General features: G+C 44.7%; 1 protein-coding gene across 5 annotated transcripts in view; it reads right to left on the bottom strand.

The window, feature by feature from the left end:
- The window catches only part of BPTF (bromodomain PHD finger transcription factor), a 1,855,127-nt gene that overhangs the window by 335,709 nt on the left and 1,499,300 nt on the right, over window positions 1-20,118 (bottom strand). For all 5 annotated transcript variants that reach the window (XR_013598794.1, XM_078654332.1, XM_078654328.1 and 2 more), the window contains exon 25: window positions 1,105-1,187. Coding sequence is in view for 4 of the 5 variants with exons in the window: in XM_078654332.1 (XP_078510458.1) it covers window positions 1,105-1,187 (83 nt within the window). In the remaining variant the exon portion in view is untranslated. The remainder of the gene's footprint in view (window positions 1-1,104; window positions 1,188-20,118) is intronic.

The following is a 20,118-nucleotide window of genomic DNA, read 5'->3' as shown; positions in this document are numbered from 1 at the left end:
CTTAATTTCTGTGAATGGGGGACAGTGCTATTTAATGCACTAGCAGCTTTAGTAAAGGTAAGTGGGGAGTACTTGGACTCATTTGAGCTTCATTGTGGCACCAGATGTGGCTGCATGATTTCCGCCCTGATTTTTTACCCTTTGCATAGAACCGTTAGCCTGCTAGGTCGGAATCAGATCGGAAATTACTGGATGCCAGGAAAAATGGGGGAGCCAAAAAAGATCTGTCTATATGCGGACTTCATTATACTTTATCCCACGAGCCCTGGAATGTCGATCCCAGCCACCCTGTTGGTGTTTCGCTGCTTTGAGAAATATTCTGGATATCGCATCATTTGGAATAAATCCATATTATACTAGATCGGGACTGCCCTGAAGAGAGAGATGAGTCGCAGCATAGACACTTCCGCAGACTGGTTTAAATACCTGGGAATAGTGGTGGCAACAACTAGGCTCAACTTCTTTAATAAGATAGTAGAAGTGGTGCAGCAAGATTTTCTGGTAGATGTGGAGCAGTGGCAGAGAATGCCCCTCTCATTGATGTGGAAAGCCTCAATTTTCAAAATGATCATTCTGTCAAAGGCTATTGTATGTACTCCAAAATACCCCTTTGTGATCTTGAGTCTTAGTTAAGGTTTGACAAACTGGTCAAGACACTTCTGTGGGACAAGGGCACATTCAGAATAGTTCTACAGACACTCTGTAGATCAGTGTACAACCAGAGAAATGTACTTCCAGAAATAAGGAGTATTACTCGGCCTTTCAACTACAGACCATTAATGAATGGAGATTCGCTCCGAGAAACAACCCAGTGAAGTCTTGAAAGATCCCTCATAGAAGTTAATAGGCATGCCCAGTGCATATATGGACTGGGAAAGACTCTTAGAACCCACCTAAACAACACTAATCCAGCATCAGCGTTCAAATCATGCAACCACCCGTGTATGCAAAGGCTTGGAAATACTAAAGGATTCTCAAAAGGAAAAAATCTATTGTCAAACTGTTCCAATACTAGTGAAAGTTTTCATTATAGGACTCAAGCTGTTACTTCATGTAAATATGAGTATTTATATGTCTGACTCCATGCTTGCAGAGAGTTCTTACCTTTGATTTTCCTCTCGCTCTGCCGGAGACAGTGTTTTTTTCTGTTTCAAGTGCTCTATGACAGCATTCTGTTTCATAACAACCTAATGATGCAAACAAAAAATAGTACAACCTATTTAATTCACCATGAAGGAAAGGGTGGCTTTAACATTTCGGGGAAATCTTGCTTAGGATTTACACAAAACTACAAAACAAGTTTTAAATTGATTCTAACAACTTCTGGTTGAGAGCATCCCAGGTCTCCTTTAGGACATTCATAAAATAGGGAGGAGTATGCCAATGCTAATTCATATACTAGGGCATATCATTAACCATACTATCGGATCAATGCCGGGTTCAGATGGAATCCAAGCACATGGAATACATTAAAGGTCTAACCTACTTGTGTGATGCAGGCAGTTTGGTAGATCGGGCACAGGGTTGAGTTAAATGCATTCTGAATTTATCACTTTGGAGATAGCTGGACATGCATATAGGTTGTTGGCAAGAAGTTTATTGAAAAGAAAATCCACAGAAATATGTCAAGTGAAATAACAGCCAGCAAGTAATTTTCTGCAATTTGCTCAATCAGTTCTGTCTGCTTTTTAAGCCTTTAATACTGTACACCTAATCCATATTCTGTTCAAGAGAATTAATTTCAATTAATGGATTGCTGATATACCCAAAGACCCTTACGATTCCTTGTATAGTTAGTGATATCCTATTGTTCTTAATGTCATTTTGTATTCAACTGTAATTACACACACACACATATATATATATATATATATATATACACATATACATATATATATATACATATATATATTTTTTTTTTAAATCAACATCTTTCCCCTTGGAGGAGTGGGAAAAATAATTCTGCAGTCTTTAGATCCATTCAAAAACTGTTCCCCTCTGACACGTGGAGGAACATAAGCTCCATAAAAGGAAGCATTTTAGAGCCAATATCCAATCCCTGGACCAAGACTTATTAAAAACATAGGATTCCCACATGTCATAAATTATTATTGAGCGACTCAACTCTGTGTAAGTGGGGTGTGGTCCCAGAGGGATTAGAGCAGACATTGGGGTCACAAGGACAGGTCGGTTTGAGATGTACTGTAGTTGGCAAGGAGGCCGGCCCTCCACGTTTGTACAACAGTCAAATCACAAGCACTTCACCAGAAAGCTGGAACTCTAACCCAGTCATAGAATCTCACAAAATGTTCACCTCCACGGATTCCTATAAACTACAGTAAAAGATTCCCTAATACGGGCTTACAAAATTCCTTCAAAGCACGGTGTAAAGAGGACTGCAAAAAAGTAGCAGACTTATAAATAAGGACTGAATAAAGTCAGTGTGAAAATTGTTAACAGGAATTTGAAGTGGTCAATGAGAAGAGATGTTGACATCAGCGTATGAGACACTGGGCAACACAAACCTCTCATAAAACAGTAGCCATCAGGTAGCTGACTGACTGACTGATAAATGACTACAATGGACGGGAAGAAGATAGCAGAGTCTACACTATCCACACTAATGTGAGGCTTGAAGATCCTGTAAAAATGGAGATATATGTTGAAGTGGAAAACAATGGTGGGTGCAGGCAAGTGTTATTTGTTCTAAATAAAGTTTTGGTGTTTACAATCATGCTCAAAAATAGTTAAATGTTGCCTGTTTGGTTTTAAAAGACAAAATGTGAATTTATTTTTTATTTTATTTTAATTTCTTGTATCGCGCTGGAATCAATCCCATGGGGTATCTCCGCGCTTTGCTAGCCAGGGAAAGATCGTAATCTTCAAGGTGCGTTAGAGGGACTGAAATGCTTCCTGAAAGAGGAATGTTTTCAACGCCTTTCTGAAGGCCAAATGATTGATGTTTACCCTCATTTCTGTAGGAAGTTTGTTCCATAGGGCAGGGCCCACTGATGAAAATGCTCGGTCTCCCTGCCTAGCTCTTTTTGTTGCAGGGCGTTTCAAAAGGGCTTGATTGCTTGATCGAAGCGAACTGCAGGGTTGGTACAGTTCAACAGATTGGGAAAGATATTTGGGGCTATTCCCATATACACATTTGTGAACCGTGCAGCATATTTTAAAACTGATGCGCTGTCGTATCGGGAGCCAATGTAGCTCCATCAACAAAGGCTTAGAGGGGGTCCTAGCCTGCACACCCATGACCAGCCTAGCCGCCGTATTCTGGACCACCTGCAAACGACCTACTGCATCAGCGTTTGCTAGCGTCAGCAGGCTGTTGCAGTAGTCTAGGCGGCTAGTAACCAAAGTCTGCACGAGTGTCTTCCTATAGGTATCAGGAAGATAAGGAAATACTCGCTGTAGGAGACCAATGGTGTAGAAGCATAGTCCTGCAATGTAATTGACATGCTCCTTAAGGGTCAGTTTTTGGTCAATCTTGACCCCTAGATTTTTTACATGGGGCTTTGATGTGGGAACTGGGCCCAGATCCAGCGGCCACCATTCAGGAGACCATAGAAGGCTCGCCCTGCCGAAGAGCATAACCTCAGTTTTTGCAACGTTACATTGGAGGCAGTTTGCGGCCATCCAATGTGACACTGCCCTCATACCCTCAGCAAAATTTTCCTTGACTGTAGGACCAAGGGAGCTGAAAGGGTAGAGGAGCTGGGTGTCATCAGCGTAGGAAACTGGTATGAACCCATACTTCCGCACAATCTCAGCAAGGGGGGCCACATATACATTGAACAATGTAGGGCTGAGGCATGAGCCTTGTGGCACCCCCTTCGTGAGCGCCTTCGAGGTGGAGCGATAGGGGCCCAGGCTGACAGATTGCGATCTCCCTGAGAGGAAACTCTCCAGCCAAGATAGAACTAAGCCTCCAATCCCCACTCCCTGCAAGCGGCTGAGAAGGATGTTGTGAGACACTGTATCAAAGGCCGCAGACAGGTCCAACAGCACTAGTATCATGGACCCTCCTCTATCCTGTGACATTTTGATCTTATCAGTCACAGATAGGAGGGCCGATTCAGTGCTGTGGTTGGGCCTGAACCCAGATTGAGATTGGTCCAGGCCCCCTGTCGCCTCAATGAAGTTGGAAAGGATGGTATTAACATGTTTCTCAGCCAGCTTGCTAATAAAAGAGAGATGGGAAATAGGGCGAAGGTTGGAGAGCTCTGACCAGGGAAGGGTGGAATTTTTCCGTATAGGGTTCACAACCGCTTCTTTCCAAGGTTGTGGAAGTTGTCCTTCGGCAAAGGAAAGATTCATAAGCTTCTGAATGGTGGGGCCTAATGATTCCACCAGAGGAGAAACCAGTTTTGCAGGGATCAGATCAGTGGGGGAGCCAGTTTTCATGTTACCAATAAGGGTGGTCAAATCTATTAAGGTAACTTCTGGGATTGCATGGAGCATTTTATCAGGGGTTGTTGAGGGGAGGGTCTCGGGAGCCATATTCTCCAGAGGACCTCTAACTTTCGTAATTTTCTTATATATCCCCTCAATTTTTTCCTCAAAGAACTGGGAGATGTTGTTGCAGAGATCTTGAGAAAAGACATCCGGGCTCTCACATATTACAGGGTTGGTAAAGGTCTGTACGATTTTAAATAACTCTCGAGTGGAGTTACCTGCCTCTGTTATTTGGGAGGTAAGACTGACTTTCCTTGCTTTTTTTATGTTTTTATAGTAGGTAGTCATAGATGTTAAGTAGCGATCTTTGTCTTCCTCCTTATGTGATCGTCTCCATAGTTTTTCCAATTTCCTGCACCCCTGTTTTTCAATTTTGAGGGCCTCAGTGTACCATGCTTCCCTTTTGGCTGTAGTAGGTTGTTTGACTACTTTCTGAGGAGCCAGAACGTTAATGGCTTCCATCAGTGAGGAGTCAAATTTTGAGAGAGCAGTCTCAATGTCGTCCAAGTTTGTGAAGACTGGCTCTTTCCAGACTTGGGTAAACCTATCTGGAGTGACTTTATGCCATGGCCTACGTTTGGTCATTTGCGTGGTGGATCGGTTGATGTGTTCAGGTAGGTGGAGAAAGGAGAAATCTAACATTTTGTGGTCCGACCAGTAAATATATTTGGGAGGGTGGCAATAAACATTAGGCAGGGTGGTAAAAATTAGGTCAGGAGTGTGGTCACCAGAATGAGTGGGGCCACTACTTCGGAGATGAAGGCCCAACAAAGCCAGATCTGTCAGAAGTGCAACAGTGTCAGGGTGGTCTACAATATCAACATGAAAATTAAAATCTCCTAGTAGAATGAAGTTTTCATTCGTTTTCATATGTGGAGCTAAAAGTTCTGTCAAAGCTAGAGAGAACCCAGCATTAGGTCCGAGCGGGCGATACACTAGGGCTCCTTTCCAGTGAATCTTAGGGCTGACTTTCAAATGAAAAATAATTAGTTCCATAGTGGGTAGCAGTATTTGTTCTAGGACCCTAATATTCAGATTATCCTTATAAACAATGGCGATCCCACCTCCTACTTTCTCCAGTCGATCTTGGCGGAGAATTTTATACCCCATAGGTATTCCCAAGGTGATAGTTGGAATAGTGTGGGGTTTGAGCCATGTTTCAGTTATGAAACAGATCTCAGGCTTAATGCTATGTATAGAGTCCCAGAGTTGCATGTGATGCTTTGGGAGGGACCTCACATTAAGTAAGAAGAGTAAGAAGAATGAGTTTGAATTGTGTTTTAATACTAAATACTTGTCTTTCTCACGATTCTAAAACTACGCTTCTACTTCTAGATTATTGTAATTATTTGAAAATCAGCTAACTTGAAGAATGAATAAATTCATAACACAATTGTCTTTTGAGAAATGTTGTGAAGTCTTGTTTCTCAAAACTGATAAATGAGACTACTGTGTATCTAACTGTCCAAAGTAATCCATCCCATCCTTCAGGCTGCTTAACGTACAGCCTTGGTTCTTTAACTTTGGTAAGGTTATCCCTCCTACCAAAGAAATATGTTACTTACGCGAAACTGTAGTTCTACAGCATTGACATCTTTCATGCACTAATGTGCTTGAAACATTTCAGTCGTTGAGGTGGGAGCCTTCAGTCACATTCTTTAACAGTACATACCAGTCAGTCATTAACGCAAGTTAAAAAAAGCCCTTTTAGTTTAGTAACTAACAGCTAATGCACCTCATTGGAAACCAATGAGGTGGTAGTGCTCTGAACTCTAAATGCCTGAGAGGTCCCCACAGGTCAAACTTAATTAAGGACTTGTTTAAGCTGGAACAACTTGTTAGTGAGCCTCCCAAAAAGGAAGAAGGGAGGGCCACGTGTGAACCCATTAAACATACGCATGCTGGAGATGTGCATCCATTTTTTAAGAGTGGCATCTGTTGCAATGGTAATCTGTGGAGCTAGGTCTGCAAAATACCTGCCTTGCACCACATTATTAGTGTTGCCTCATTGCAGAGAGTGGTGCACATTGCTATTCATGTCTAATGACCCTCTGCTTGATATCACTGAGACATGCTCTTGGAGTGGGTGCATATGCAATCTTGCTTGAGGGATAATGGCAAAGCAGGGGCCGCCACTCATAAAAGGTGCATGAATATGCAAATTGAGGATTGGGCAGGAAAAGAGGGAGCAGGCGCTGAAAGGTTACGGCACTTTCACAGGCTATGCCTGTGAGCACATTTAAAACTGACCCTAGAAAGTACTATTTAGAGCAGTTGCAAGTGGGACTCTGTAGTGTTTATGGTGAACCCCAAGTTGTGAAGCAAGGACACCACTGTTTGAGTATGTAATGAACACTTTAGCTTTGTGCTCTTGATCAGCCAATTGTCGCGGTAAGGAAAAATTAAGAATGCCCTCCTATCATAGATGCGCTGCCACCACTCGTAGGCACTTGTTATACACCCTTGGAGCCACAATAACCACAAAGGAGAGTACTCTGAACTGGCAGTGCTATCTACTTACTACAAAGAGAAGGTATCTCCTATGAACTGGGTATATGGGAATTTGGAAATAGGCATTATCAAGGTTGACAGCTGTCAAAGTCTCCCTGCTGAAGGAGTAGGATGACATCATGCAGGGTCATCACGCAGAAATGTTCTGTTCGGATGTATTGATTTGGGGGCTCGAGGTGAGAATGGGACTTAGGAAGCTGTCGTTTCCGGGAATTCGGAAGTAGACAGAGTAGACCTCACTTCTGTAGTTGTCCGGGGCAGCGCCTCTATAGCATCCTTTAGCAGTAGGACCCTGAAGGAAAGTGCCTTTTTGACATGGTCATCCCCCACTTCATGCCCTAATACTGATGCTTTTCGACTGAAAGTACACTAGAACCCTGATAACCAGACCCTCAGTGTAAGTGTTCTTCCCCTTCAAACAAGTAAAATGTTCAATTGTAACCCAGTTGGCAAGGACTTTGGCACCCCTGTAAGTCCATAGTAAATGGTACGTACCCCTAGTACTTAGGGCATGGGTACTAATAAGGGTCCAAAAGGGCTGCAACATGTATTATGACATCCCGAGAGAACCACACACGAATTGCATGCATGCAGTCTGCCACTGAAGGCAGTGCAAACCGTTTTCGAAAACACAATATGGCCCACTACCTGTGTGCCATGCCCAAAGATATTGCATGTGCTATATGTAAGTCACCTCTACAGCAGGCCTTACAGCCATAAGGCAGGGTGCATTATATTATAAGTGAGGACATATCTCCATGAGCAGATATGCCACTGTGATGCTAAGCTCCATTGCTGGTCACTGCAAGTGTTTAGGCAGCCATTTCAAAATAATGTGCTGGTCACTGGTCATTATGAGTGACCCAGCTACATGATGGCTGCAGTGAAAGTTATGGTGTTTGGTAATCAAACACCTAGTTTTAATAAATCCACACTAATGCCAGTATTGGATTTATTATAACTTGTACCCATAGTGCTCCTTCGAGGCATCCCCTGAAACCTACCAGTCTTTTAGTGTGCTGGCTGACTGGACTCTTGCAGCCTGCCAACACTTGGTCTGGAGGAAAGTTTCACACCCCCGCCAGTAGGAGTTCAAGCGAATTAGCATACCAAGGCCAGAAGATTCAAAGCCTCTGCCGCCTTTGGTATGCAACCCCGGCTTCCTCCAGACCTGGAGAATGCCGCCCCCTGCCCTGGGGCACATTTGGCACCGGAGCATGTAGGAAAATTACCTGGTCAGGAGGCGTGTCGCACTATCAGGCTAGTTGCACCCTTAAGATGGGCCACCTGAAATTGACACTTGAAGGGCTTCACCATCTTGTTTTGGTGAAACTAGGAACTCTGGGTCAGGTTTATGCACACTCTTCCCAGGTAGTGGTCATATAGGGAGTGTAGTCACCCAAGGGGTAGGTATTCCACTGGCTACTATTTTACACTCCTCTTAACGCTCCTAAATTCAGCATTTAGGTGCCCCGTGACACAAGGAACTCAGATACGTCTATCTAGTTACAAAAGAAGGACAAAGAAGGGCCAATAATGCAAGAACTTCAGACCAGTACAAAAACTGGCATCAAACCGTGCCTTGCTGCTGCTCTCCTGACAATTGCAAAAACACAACTTGTTCTGCCACTGAACAGCCTCCCCAAACCATTGGAGAACTGTCCAGTACTTCACCAACCAAACAACATCTCCCTTGAAGTGGAGGAGCCATCTCCATGCATCTGCAGGCACCCACCGCATCTGGCCGGTTCACCGTTTTGCTGGCCATCGAGTCCAACGAGGGAGCAACTTGCCAGGAGGTCATCGAGAGTCCAGGAAATCAGGCCTGAAGCTTCACATCTCGAGATGCTGAGTCTTCCTGAAGCCTCCCTGCACCAATACCCGGGGCACATGAACCCCTTGCAAGCACCATGGCTTGTTGTGTGTCCAGCCTGGACACCACCGACGCCAACACCGACCTGTTGACGAGGGGGACCAGGATCTCCAAGGTCTTCACTGAGAGTGGCCCTGCAGTCTTGTTTACTCCCCCTCTCCAGGTTATGGAAACCAAGTGAGAGCAACCCACCGGACAACACACCTCTCCACCCGAGCCACCAGCCTGGGTCCACATAAACCAACTGTCTTCGTGCACCAGAGACCCTCAAGAGCTGAGCCCCACTTTGGGTTCTGCCGGACTGGTCCCCGCAGTCTCTACTTGCAGCCTTTCTTTGAGCAGGTACTTCTCCATTGAATTTACTGTGTATCGTTTGAGGCTACCAAACGCAACACTCCAGGGAAGATAAAAACAAACTGCTGGTGGTTTCTTGGACCTTGGCCCCTAGGCCCCTTAAGTCCAGGAAAATAACCCTAAAAACCGTTTGCCATTAATTCTATGCAGTGAATGCTTCTACCATAGGATAACATAACCGTGTTCAAGGCTCAGACCTCAAAAACTGTTATTTAACTGTATTTTATATTTCTACAAAAATTCCTATCTCCGAAACGACTTACCCGATCCTGATGATCTTGATGTCTAAAATGATGTACAAATCTGTGTTATTTTTCTAAATTGGTCTCAAATTTCTTTTTGAGTGTGCGTTTTGCTTATTGACTCTGTGTGGGCAACAAATGCTAAACAGTCCTCTCTGATAAGCCTAAGCTGCTCACCCACCCTATCACTAGAAGAGCTCTTGGGATTATCAAAGTAAGCCCTTGTAAACCAAGAAGGGTTGCCTGGACCATTTGAATGGTGTACCCCTACATTTGGTACACTACATAAATAGCCAGCTTCCTACATTGGTGGTTCAGTGCTGGGATACAAGACTTTGCATTTGCAGAAACCTTCCTGTCAATAGGTGATTCCAATAAAAAAATCCACAATTGACAAAAATATTTTTGCTACATTTTTGATTTTAGAATTTTTCTACATTTTAAATCTGATCTGTGACGGTACTTGTGTCAGAAGGACAAGTTACTTACCTTAGGTAACGCCTTATCTGGTAGAAACAGGATCTAGCCGCAGATATCTTACCTGTGAACTTCCCAGGCGTCAGACTGGATCCGGAAGATTTTTCTTGAGCAGTACACCCGGCGCCGATAGGTGGCATAGATCAACTCCGCGTGACTTAGTCGCCGTCGTCTCCGTGACATTGTGTTGTCTATATAGATGCCACATCGGTGCGCTTACATCAGCACTCTTCACGACTTTCCATGCCAGAAGCACAGAGCCATGAAGTTGACTAACGGTGGATTGTTTAGACTACTAGAGCCCTAAAGGGGAAAGCCCTGACATGAAGAACTGATCCACAGTGCAGGGAGGATGGGTGAGTCGGTAAGGAATCTGTGGCTATTTCATGTCGCTACCAGATAAGGCATTACCGAAGGCAAGTAACTTGCCCATCTGATAGGGACATCGAGCTGCAGATTCCTTACCTGTGAACAAATACCCAAGCAATCCTATCCACGGAGGAGAGACTGCGGAAAAGTTTAAACCGGAAAGTCTTGTAGGACCGAACAGCCAAAGAGGGCTTCCCTACACACCTGATTATCCAGGCAATAATGCTTGGCAAACGTGTGCAGGGATGCCGACGTAGCCGTCTGGCAGATGTTGAAGAACCGGACACACACCCTGGAGAGTCGTGGTGGCTGCCTTAGCTCTGGTAGAATGACCTCTGAGGCCTTCAGGGTGCTGTTTCTTTGCCAGAGTATAACATGTCTTTATGCAGAGGATAATCCATCGGGAGATGGTCCTCTTCTGCACAGCACGTCCCTTCTTTGCTCCAACATACCCCACAGAGAGTTGGTCATCCACCTGGAACTCTTTGGTGTGGTGGTGGAAAGTAGAACGATAATGCCGTTTTGGGTTCCAGATGGTGGAGATGTTCTTCTTCCTTAGAAGGGTGCGGAGGAGCATAGAAGTTGGGCAACCCCAAGTGGAAAGATTTCACCAGTTTAGGCAAAAAGAAGCGCTAGTGCGGAGCACTACCTTGTCTGGAAAGATGGTCAGGTAAGGAGGCTGACAAGAAAGGGACTGTTACTCGCTCACCCTACTGGCAGCAGTTATTGCCACTATAAAGGATGTCTCGATGGTGAGCAGTCAGAGGGGGCAATGGCGCAGTGGCTCAAATAGTGCACACATTAGATTAGTGAGGACCAAGATAAGGTGCCACTGGGGCATGATAAAAGTTGAGGGAGGAAACAAATGCATAAGTCCCTTCAGAAATCTATTTACAATAGGAGACTTGAATAGTGAGAGTTGGTCTGTTAACTAAAGAACAGGTTGAAAGTTAACTCTTTAGAGTGCCCAGAGCAGAGCCTTGCAGGGCAAGAGTTAGAATGAAAAGGAGGATAACAGAAAGGGAGGCAGAGGGAGGGTCAATAGACGGTTCTGTACAATATTTAAAAAATGTGTGCCATCGGCACCCGTATATCAATTTAGTGGATGGCATTCAGAGAACCTGCCTGATGTTGATTCACCAGGGATATCCCCTACTGTTTCAGCCATGTCCAGAGACGCAGGACCTCTTGACAAAGGGTCTGCAACCCCTCTCCACCCTGCTTGTTGAAGTACCACATGGCGGTGGTGTTGTCCTTGAACACTTGCACTAGCTCTCCATGGATATAGGTTAGAAAGGCTTTCAATGCCAATCAGATTGCTCGGAGCGCCAAAATGTTGATGTGGAGTCCAGATTCTGCTGGAAAACAGAGTACTCTGATCTCCAGCTCTCCCAGATTGCCGCCCCATCCCAGGATTGACGCATCTGTCACTATTGTCAAATCAGGTTGTGGAAGGGAGAGGGGTCTGCTGCTGACTCATCCGTGGTTCACAAGCCACCACTAGGTCCTTCTCAATTCCTTCTGAGATCTGGACCACGTCCGAGAGATTACCCTGATGTTGCACCCACTGGAAATTCAGGGTCCACTGCAGAGACTGAATATGCCAACTGGCATGAGCCGCATGCAGGAGGCCATGAGGCCCAACAGCCTCAGAGTCAGTCTCTTCGGAATCCAGGATACACACTGAAACATCGGTATCGTAGCCCGAATATCCTGGACTCGCTGTTCAGAAGGATAGGCCAGAAATTACACCATAGAAAAGGAGTGTCTGAGAAGGAGTCATGTGTGACTTAGGCACATCAATAGTGAACCCCACTGAATGCAGGAGGTACACCGTTGTCTGGAGGAGGTAGTCGAAAGCCTAGGACGGGCCTGCCTTTAACACAGTCATTGAGATAGGTAAAGACTGGCATCCCTGATCTCCGCAGATGAGCTGCAACCACCGGCATGACCTTAATGAACACCTGAGGGGCAACGATGAGGTAAAAAGGGAGCACAGCATACTGAAAATGCTTGTAGCCCATCATGAACAGCAGGTAGCGCCTCTGGGCAGGCAGGTTGAAAATGTAAAAGTAGGTGTCCTGCAGGTCCAACGCTACCATCCAGTCTCCAGGGCAGACAGGACCTGAGCCAGAGTGAGCATCTTAAATTTCTCCTTCCTGTGGAATAAATTGAGAGAGTCTAGGTCGAGGATAGAAGGAAGGCCTCTGTTTTTCATGGGCACCAGAAAGTAACGGCAATAGCAACCACTACCTGCTTCTGGCGCTGACACTCACTCTATGGCTCCTTTGGCCAAAAAAAGGGCCGGACTGGTCGCTGCAGGCAACGGGCGTTTCCCCGATGGGCCACCAGGGGGGTTGGTTTTAGACCCCTGGGGCCGTTTTTGTTACTGGGGGCCGGTTTTGCAATATCGTCCCCAAGCAATAAAAGCGGCACAAAGCTTTCCACTAGCCCTCTTGTAAGACTGTGGTAATCAAACACCTCGTCTTGATAAATCTGTACTGATGCCGGTATCAGATTTATAAAGACATGCACCCAGAGTACATTTTAGAGGTGCCCCAAGTAACCCTACTAGTCTATTAGTGTGTTGGCTGACTGGCATCTTCAGCCTGCCACCACAGACAAGTTTCTGACCACTTGCAAGGGAGAGCCTGTGCTCCGAGGTCAGAAACAATGCCTGCTCAATAGAAGGTGTTCTCACTACCTCCAGCAGGATGGCTAGCAATTTAGCATATCAAGGCCAGAGGCTTCAAAGCCTCTGCCACCTTTGACATGTAATCCCGGCTTCCCCCAAACCTGAGGAATGCCACCCCCGGTCCTGGGGTTCATTTGGCACCAGAGCTGGCATGAAATTAGATATTCAGGAGACATGCTTCACTCACTGGCTAGTCGCACCCCTAAGGTGGGCTACCTGAAGCGAACAGCCAAAGAAGAATTTCACCATCTTGCTTTTTCGTGAAATAGAGAGTTTTGGGTAAAGTTGATGCCACTCCCCACAGGAAGTGGTCATCTAGGGGATGTAGTCACCCTAGTGGTAAGTAGGCCATTGGCTACTATCATATATTCCCCTAAATGCCCCTAAATTGAGTATTTAGGGGTCGTCCCCACACCAGGCCCTCAGATTCGATTACCTGAGAACAGGAGAGGACAAAGAAGAGATGGCACGGCAAGAACCTGACCTCCACAGAAACTGGCGCCAAACCCTGCCTTGCTGCCTGCTCCTTAAGGATTGCAAACACCTGACTCGTCCTGTGCATTCTTCTCAGCAGTTGGGAGGACCATCCAGCGCTTCGACAACCATCTAATATCTCCCTAGAGGTGAAGGAGCCATTCCCCCTGCATCTGCCTAGTTCAAGGTGTTGTTGGACATCGGGCCCGCCGAGGGAGCAACACTTCAGGAGGAGGTGTTTGTGGCTGTAGGAGGTCAGCTCTGCCTCGCTGCCGAGTTTAGAGACACAAGATCCTCCAGGACCCCCCCAGCACCAATTGTCATGTAGTTCCTAAAAATACATAGTATCTGCACATTTGTAGGTAACAAACTAAGGGATTTGTGTCTAGACTGATTACGGACACACCCACAGGATATGTCAGCCTATATACCAGCTAGCTCACCATGCCACCATAAACCCCCTAGCCTTACCAAGGAGCGAATACTTACTGGCAACCGCAGAACATGACAACCCTTGACCCTTCGGGGATCGTGGAAACAATACAGTACGTTTCGGTCAGTCAATCCTGCCCACTCAGTCTCAGAGATACAGAGAATAAACGCTGGGGGCGTCTTCAATAAGAATTTATTGAACTAGCATCATTCTAGTATAAAACATGTTTACTGAGAAAATCCTTAGACAAAGGCTAATGTAAAAGATTACTAGCACCAACAGAGTAATTAGAAGGTAGAATACTACCATGGTGCTAAAACGGTGAATATATACAGGCATAAAAACATGACCGTAATCGAGCGTGCTCCTACTATGTGGACCCTAGATAAGTGTACCTAGCATGTATGCAGGTGTAAAGGCAAGAATCCCCTATGAACGAGCCAACCCCATTACCTGATGGGAGAGAACGGAGGACCCCACTTTGGTCACGAGTTGGACACCCCGCTAGGTATGTCAGACCGCTGCGTGTCTTGAAGCTTCAGCACCTCAGTGTTGTGTCAGCGTGGACGCGTCGCCTCTCCTTATCTAGTGAAGGTATGATTATTTTATACCATAAAGATAGCCTTCGGGATCCTACCACAATCGATATGTTGTGAGTATGATTATGTAAATGAGCCTAAATCATTACCTGAAACTATGCAAAGTAGTTCTGTCACACTAGGATGAAGAGGACCATGACTTTTATACAGAGTATGCTAATCCTGTTATGTACGTCATGTGCAAGGGACTTTTTTAAGAATCCTCATGCATAATAAATGGTTAATTTAAAGGAAACCAATCAACATTTATTCAGCACCTAACTGGGTAAAAGGTCAATGCTAGAATTGTTATGCTGAGCAAGGTAGGACAAATGTAGGTAAAAGGTCGCTTTGCTACTAGGTCTAGGTTGGGGAACATAACATCCACTCCTCATCCAAAGGCCGACAAGGTCAACTAATGCTAAAATATGCCTCTTAAAAAGCATAAAAACATTGCCATAAACCCGGTGTCTAAAAACACGTTATATGTAAAAAGGATGCTTATAAAAATTCAATTAAAAAAAAGCTCTATAAGTCTACTAAAGAGTCAATATATGATAGACTGACTGAGCACATTGAAAGCCCTGGTACTCTGTGAGAACAGAAAATAAAAATACAACAAAACAATGTTTTTCATTCCCATTTAGTCTTGTTTTGCAAATGGCCGAATTTTTCTCATCACACGGAGAGGCAAATGTTTATGTGTACTGTGTGGGAGACGCAACATCACCGTGGCTCGCATTCGCAGACGATGGTCCCTGTAACACCTCTTGTATCAGGTCAATGGAGCAAAGGTGATTCTTCCCACAGCAGCCGCTGAGGAAACACTCGATACCTGTGGGCCTGTTGAAGAGGCTTTGTCCGTTCCGCCAGGAGCTGAAGCATCCTGTGAAGGCTCCAAGAATGCAGTCATCAACATGAGAATACTCTGAGGAAACTGATACACGTGGTCTTTTAATGTTTCAAGTAGCGCACCCGATGGAAGGGTCAGACATATGTCCAACACGCATTCGTATTCGCAGAATAGGCATGCGGAACACAGGCAAGATGCAGTCAACCCAGACTGGCCTGAACAATAGGTACCAATGCTTGCTTAGCTCCCGAAGCAGAGGTGTGCCTGGATGGAGTACCATGCGTTTACGACAATGTCGCACCAGCAGTGCTTTTTCCATCGCTCGATTGACTAGGACGTCCATTGCGTAGTAGGAAAATTAAAACCAGGATATCCAATACAAGTAGTACAACCAGTGGAAGCCCTCCAAAAACGCTTCCTAGTACGGAATGTATGAATGCTGGAATTACTCCGAAGATTGTCTGAAAGGTGTTCAATAGTCCAGAAGCTATACATTTAAATACTTGCACGATCCCCCTCGTATCAGACATGTTTAAGATACGATGACTGTTTCCCTGAAAAGAAGCTGGAAGTTCATACGGACTAGTGCCTGTATCTGAGATGAAGACCTTGCAAACTGGAGATCCAAAGCCTCTCGGGCTGATGTTAAGGCACATCTTTCTGAAAAATCATGGCTTTTAGACTGCTCAGAGAATCAAACCATATAAAGGAAACATTCAACGAAGGCCATAGCGTTGCCTCCCTAACTGTGCGAGTCGGCGAAAACAATACGTGCATACAAGTAACCGTGGAACTAACTGACCAGGTATGGGATGCCTGGCACCATCTCGCAACAGCCGGTATCATTCAGCATCAAATAGCTCCCATTAGAGAGCAGCTCGAAAACCGGATGAATCACGGCGGGTGCGGAGTTACAGGACAAGTTAGCAACCGAAGCATTACAGGCTCCGTGAAGCAAAATGTCTTTGCAAACTAGGGATCAACTTAAAGCACTTTCAGTTTGAACCACTGAGAAAAACTTCAGTGTCCCCATTCCAACATCGAAATCTGTACGGTAATTCCCAGTACTCATGTATGTATCCTTCACCCAGTGTTTCATACATGCCTAACTGATGATCCTGGAGACAGTACTGAAACTGGAATGTCGTGACTGGCAGTGTAATATAGCCATATATTAATCATTCAGTGTGAGATGACTCAGCCATAGTGAAAGGTAATTGGTCCAATTTTTCAATGTGCAACATAGTATATTTTGCATCTCTTCATGCCATTACCTTCTGTTTTTTTTGTTTGATTGTATACAGGGAACAACGTTTTACTGTTGTTGTAATGCCAGGGCACGTGGTCAAAACCCAATGATTGTAGAGTCCAGCTTAATAATAGAATGGATCGTAATTAGGATTGTCCATGTCGTAGAATAGACAAATCCTGTTCTACTGGATCTACTGCAGAACACACAATGTTGCCCAGTGAATAAATTCTGGATGATAGTGTGGTCATGCCACGGTCGACCACTGCCAAAGCATTTTCTAGGTTAACCCTATCCATTTCACGTAGTCTCACAGCAGCCTCCAGCCACCAAAGCTTGGTGTAAATAGCATACTAGAAGCGCTTGCCTAATATCCATGTCATCTGAGAGAAGAGATAAGTGTTATTTCACTTGTGACAGTGTTGAGGTTTTCAGACACTTTAGGCATAACTTCCCAACACTGTAAGATTTCACCACCTGAGAGTTCTGATTGTACATAGCACAGATCAGGCCTATGGATACTAAACCCTTCGGTGGAACCCATGAATCTTGACTGACATCTATATGTGTCCAAAATAACAATCCCTTCCAATTGGGGTCAGATGAATTGTACGAACCATTGTGCAGCATGGCACTTAATGTATCCTCACATTGTTGTATGTAATTTTGCCAACCCTCAAAGTGTGTAAGCGAGGGAATCCGAGGTATGTTCAAATCCTTGATCTTGGCTAGCCCAAGACAGTAAGTCTGTTGCACACTCTCGTTCAGGAAAATCATTTGATGTGGTATGAGGCATGCTCCAAGTAAGGCCTCAGTTCCCTGAACTTGCCACTCATAATTCCCCCAGACGGATTTTGTGTCCCTTCAAAAGTTGAAACCCTGTAAAGACAGTTGGGAAAGAAAGGAAGCAGAGTATATCAGCTTAGTGTTAGTAAGCATATTTTTCTTTGCATATATAGGTGCAAGCATATAGTAATAGGAAGCCGGGTCTAAAGTGTTAAACCCAGAAAAATAAGCAAACTTCTGTCCAAATGTTGTTGAACTACCTTTCAGCGGTGTTGGGCAATATTCCCATTGATGGTAAGTGAAAACATTATGTGGGATACTGGCTTTGTGCAAAAAATAGAGACCATAGTGTTGTTAACAGAACATGGTGTCAAAATTAGATGTACCATCATACAGTTCAACATTTCAAAATGCAGCAGATTGTTCCAAATCAGATAGATAAGAATGCAGTTTCAATGTCCCGATCATCAGAGAGTACTAGAAGTGATGATATCATCAAGAGAAATTTTAAATAAATGCGGTATTCTTAAAAGTTCAGTAGGACCATATACATCATAGGAAACTTTATCCCATTCTATTCCTGCAGGAATTAGAACTGCTGTAATATTCATTAAGGACAGGTCCCTCTGTTCACAGTATGAAGATGCATGAGGTATCAGGACCAAGTTCATATGTTGTAATGTAGAGCGATCTAGGAGATAAAGTCTATTCAGGAGCAAGAAGAAGACAGTCACGATACAGATCCAAAGGACGAGGAACAGTAGACCAATTGCAATCCAGTGCTGTAGCCAGGGAAAAACAGAGTAAGTCTTTTTCAGCCAAAGGTAGAAATTACAAATTTGTTGTTTGTTGGAAACAGGCGGTGGCGGTAATTCGGGTTCACTTGGATCTGATGAGAAATCGTAAAAATCGACGAAGTAACCAGACGCAGTTTGATCTATCTTTGGTAGCTCAGCATGTTTTGTGGAACTGGCAGATGTCTCAGTTCAAGACAGATTAGGCTGAATTGAGATCTGTGTTTCTTTTGTAGTTTGATGTTGTTCATCTTGAACAGGTACAATTTGTATTTCATTGTTAGTAACTCCTTCAGTTCGCGGAGTGGAGTCTTCAAATGTTGATAATCTTTCCAAGTGAACTTCCTTTATGGTAGCGAGAGGAGATCGGTGGCAACCCAGGAGCCCACGCGGCCTACTGTTGAGTATCAGCCACATTGTGTGGTGTAATCAGATCAATTGAGATGCATCACTTATTTTTCCAGTCGACAAGATGCGGAAGAAGCACTGTTCTTGTTCCTTCGACAGCCAGGACAGGTACAGGTGCTCTGTAGGATGGCCCAATTTTTTTTTTGTCCACAATCTTTTCTCTGATCAAGTCCCCAATCTTCGGGACCCAGGTTAGTCTTGCTGGAACAGCTTTCACTTCTCCAGTGGCGGTGCGTTACACTTGGACGTTGCTTTGTAATGCCCGGAATTCATGGAGTACCTGTAAAACAGCCAAAAAGATCATTGATGTCAAATAGTTTTTCATCCGCCATTATGCTGCCACTGTCGAGGTGTGGTACCCACATTCTTATCCCGAACAGGACTTCATACGAGTACGGCCCCCCAGGCAACTTCTTGGCATGTTGTTTAGTGTCCTCTGGACCCCATATAGGTGACTGACCCAAATGCAACCCAATTCTAATACCCTAGCTTTTAAGCATTGCTTTGAGTCTCAGTTCTTCCTCTCCACAATGCGAATTTCCCTTGGGATAATACGAAGCGGAGTACCACAATGCTACATCAAAACTTTCCATAGCTTCTTTGTAAGCCTGTGAGCCAAATGCAGGGCCACGGTTGGAATGTATTGTGCCAATTGCGTATGTCCCTATGAAGACTCGCAAATCCTTTATAACAGTTCGGCGTCCACCGAGTGCTGAGGCAAAACCCACAGGAATCTTAGAGCTTGAATCCACGGCCACCAAGAGGTACTTGTAAGCCCCATCAGATTGTAAGGGGCCCGGTGGTCCAAATAGACACATGCGAGTGGTCTGTCTGATATCAGTAGAGGTGTTTGAGGTGGACGTGCTACGGTGGAACCTTTCATCTGCTGATAGACGTAGCACTTGAGGAAAAAACCCATGGTCTGTTTAGTAAGACCTGGCCACCAATAACGCTGCTTTAGCAGCGAAACCGTTGCAGCGATACCTGCATGTGCGGAACCCAGACCCTCAAGTGCAGCTAGAATGAATCGTTATCTGCGTTCCATATTTGGTATTACTCTATCCCCCACTCCTGGAAAGCATAAGAAATGTTTTGCGAATCTAAGTTATAGCATTACTTGAGTGGAAAACCTTTTGGCAAGGCTGAGCTGTTGCGTGTAGTGTTTACAGCTATTATCAGTCCGTCTAGCCTTGTACTAGAACGAGTGATTGCAGTAATGGCCTTGGCGGCTTCATCTGTCAATAAATTCCCTTCAACGTGCAAGCCAACACGCTGATTACTCATTGTGTGAATTACATGAGCCTGTGGCAAGCATTTTTCGAGCTCTACCACTTGTTCCAAAGCAGCTTTTGCTTTATTGTGCAAAATTTGCAATCTCTAAACCCATTCATACCCAATAGTGAATATATTCATTGTATGACTGGACACAATAAAACAAATCGCAAACGATGAGTATGGGAAATCTCGATCTATTTTTTTTAGTGTCAGTATCACGGCTTTCAGCTCTGCCTGTTGTGTTGTGCAATCTCCTGGAGACTGCGTCTGTGCATTGCTATGACGG

The sequence above is a fragment of the Lissotriton helveticus genome, chromosome 7, assembly GCF_964261635.1.
Source record: "Lissotriton helveticus chromosome 7, aLisHel1.1, whole genome shotgun sequence".
Taxonomy (NCBI): Eukaryota; Metazoa; Chordata; class Amphibia; order Caudata; family Salamandridae; genus Lissotriton; species Lissotriton helveticus.
The sequence above is the reverse complement of the archived record's forward strand: the minus strand, read 5'-3'. Positions and strand labels throughout refer to the sequence as shown.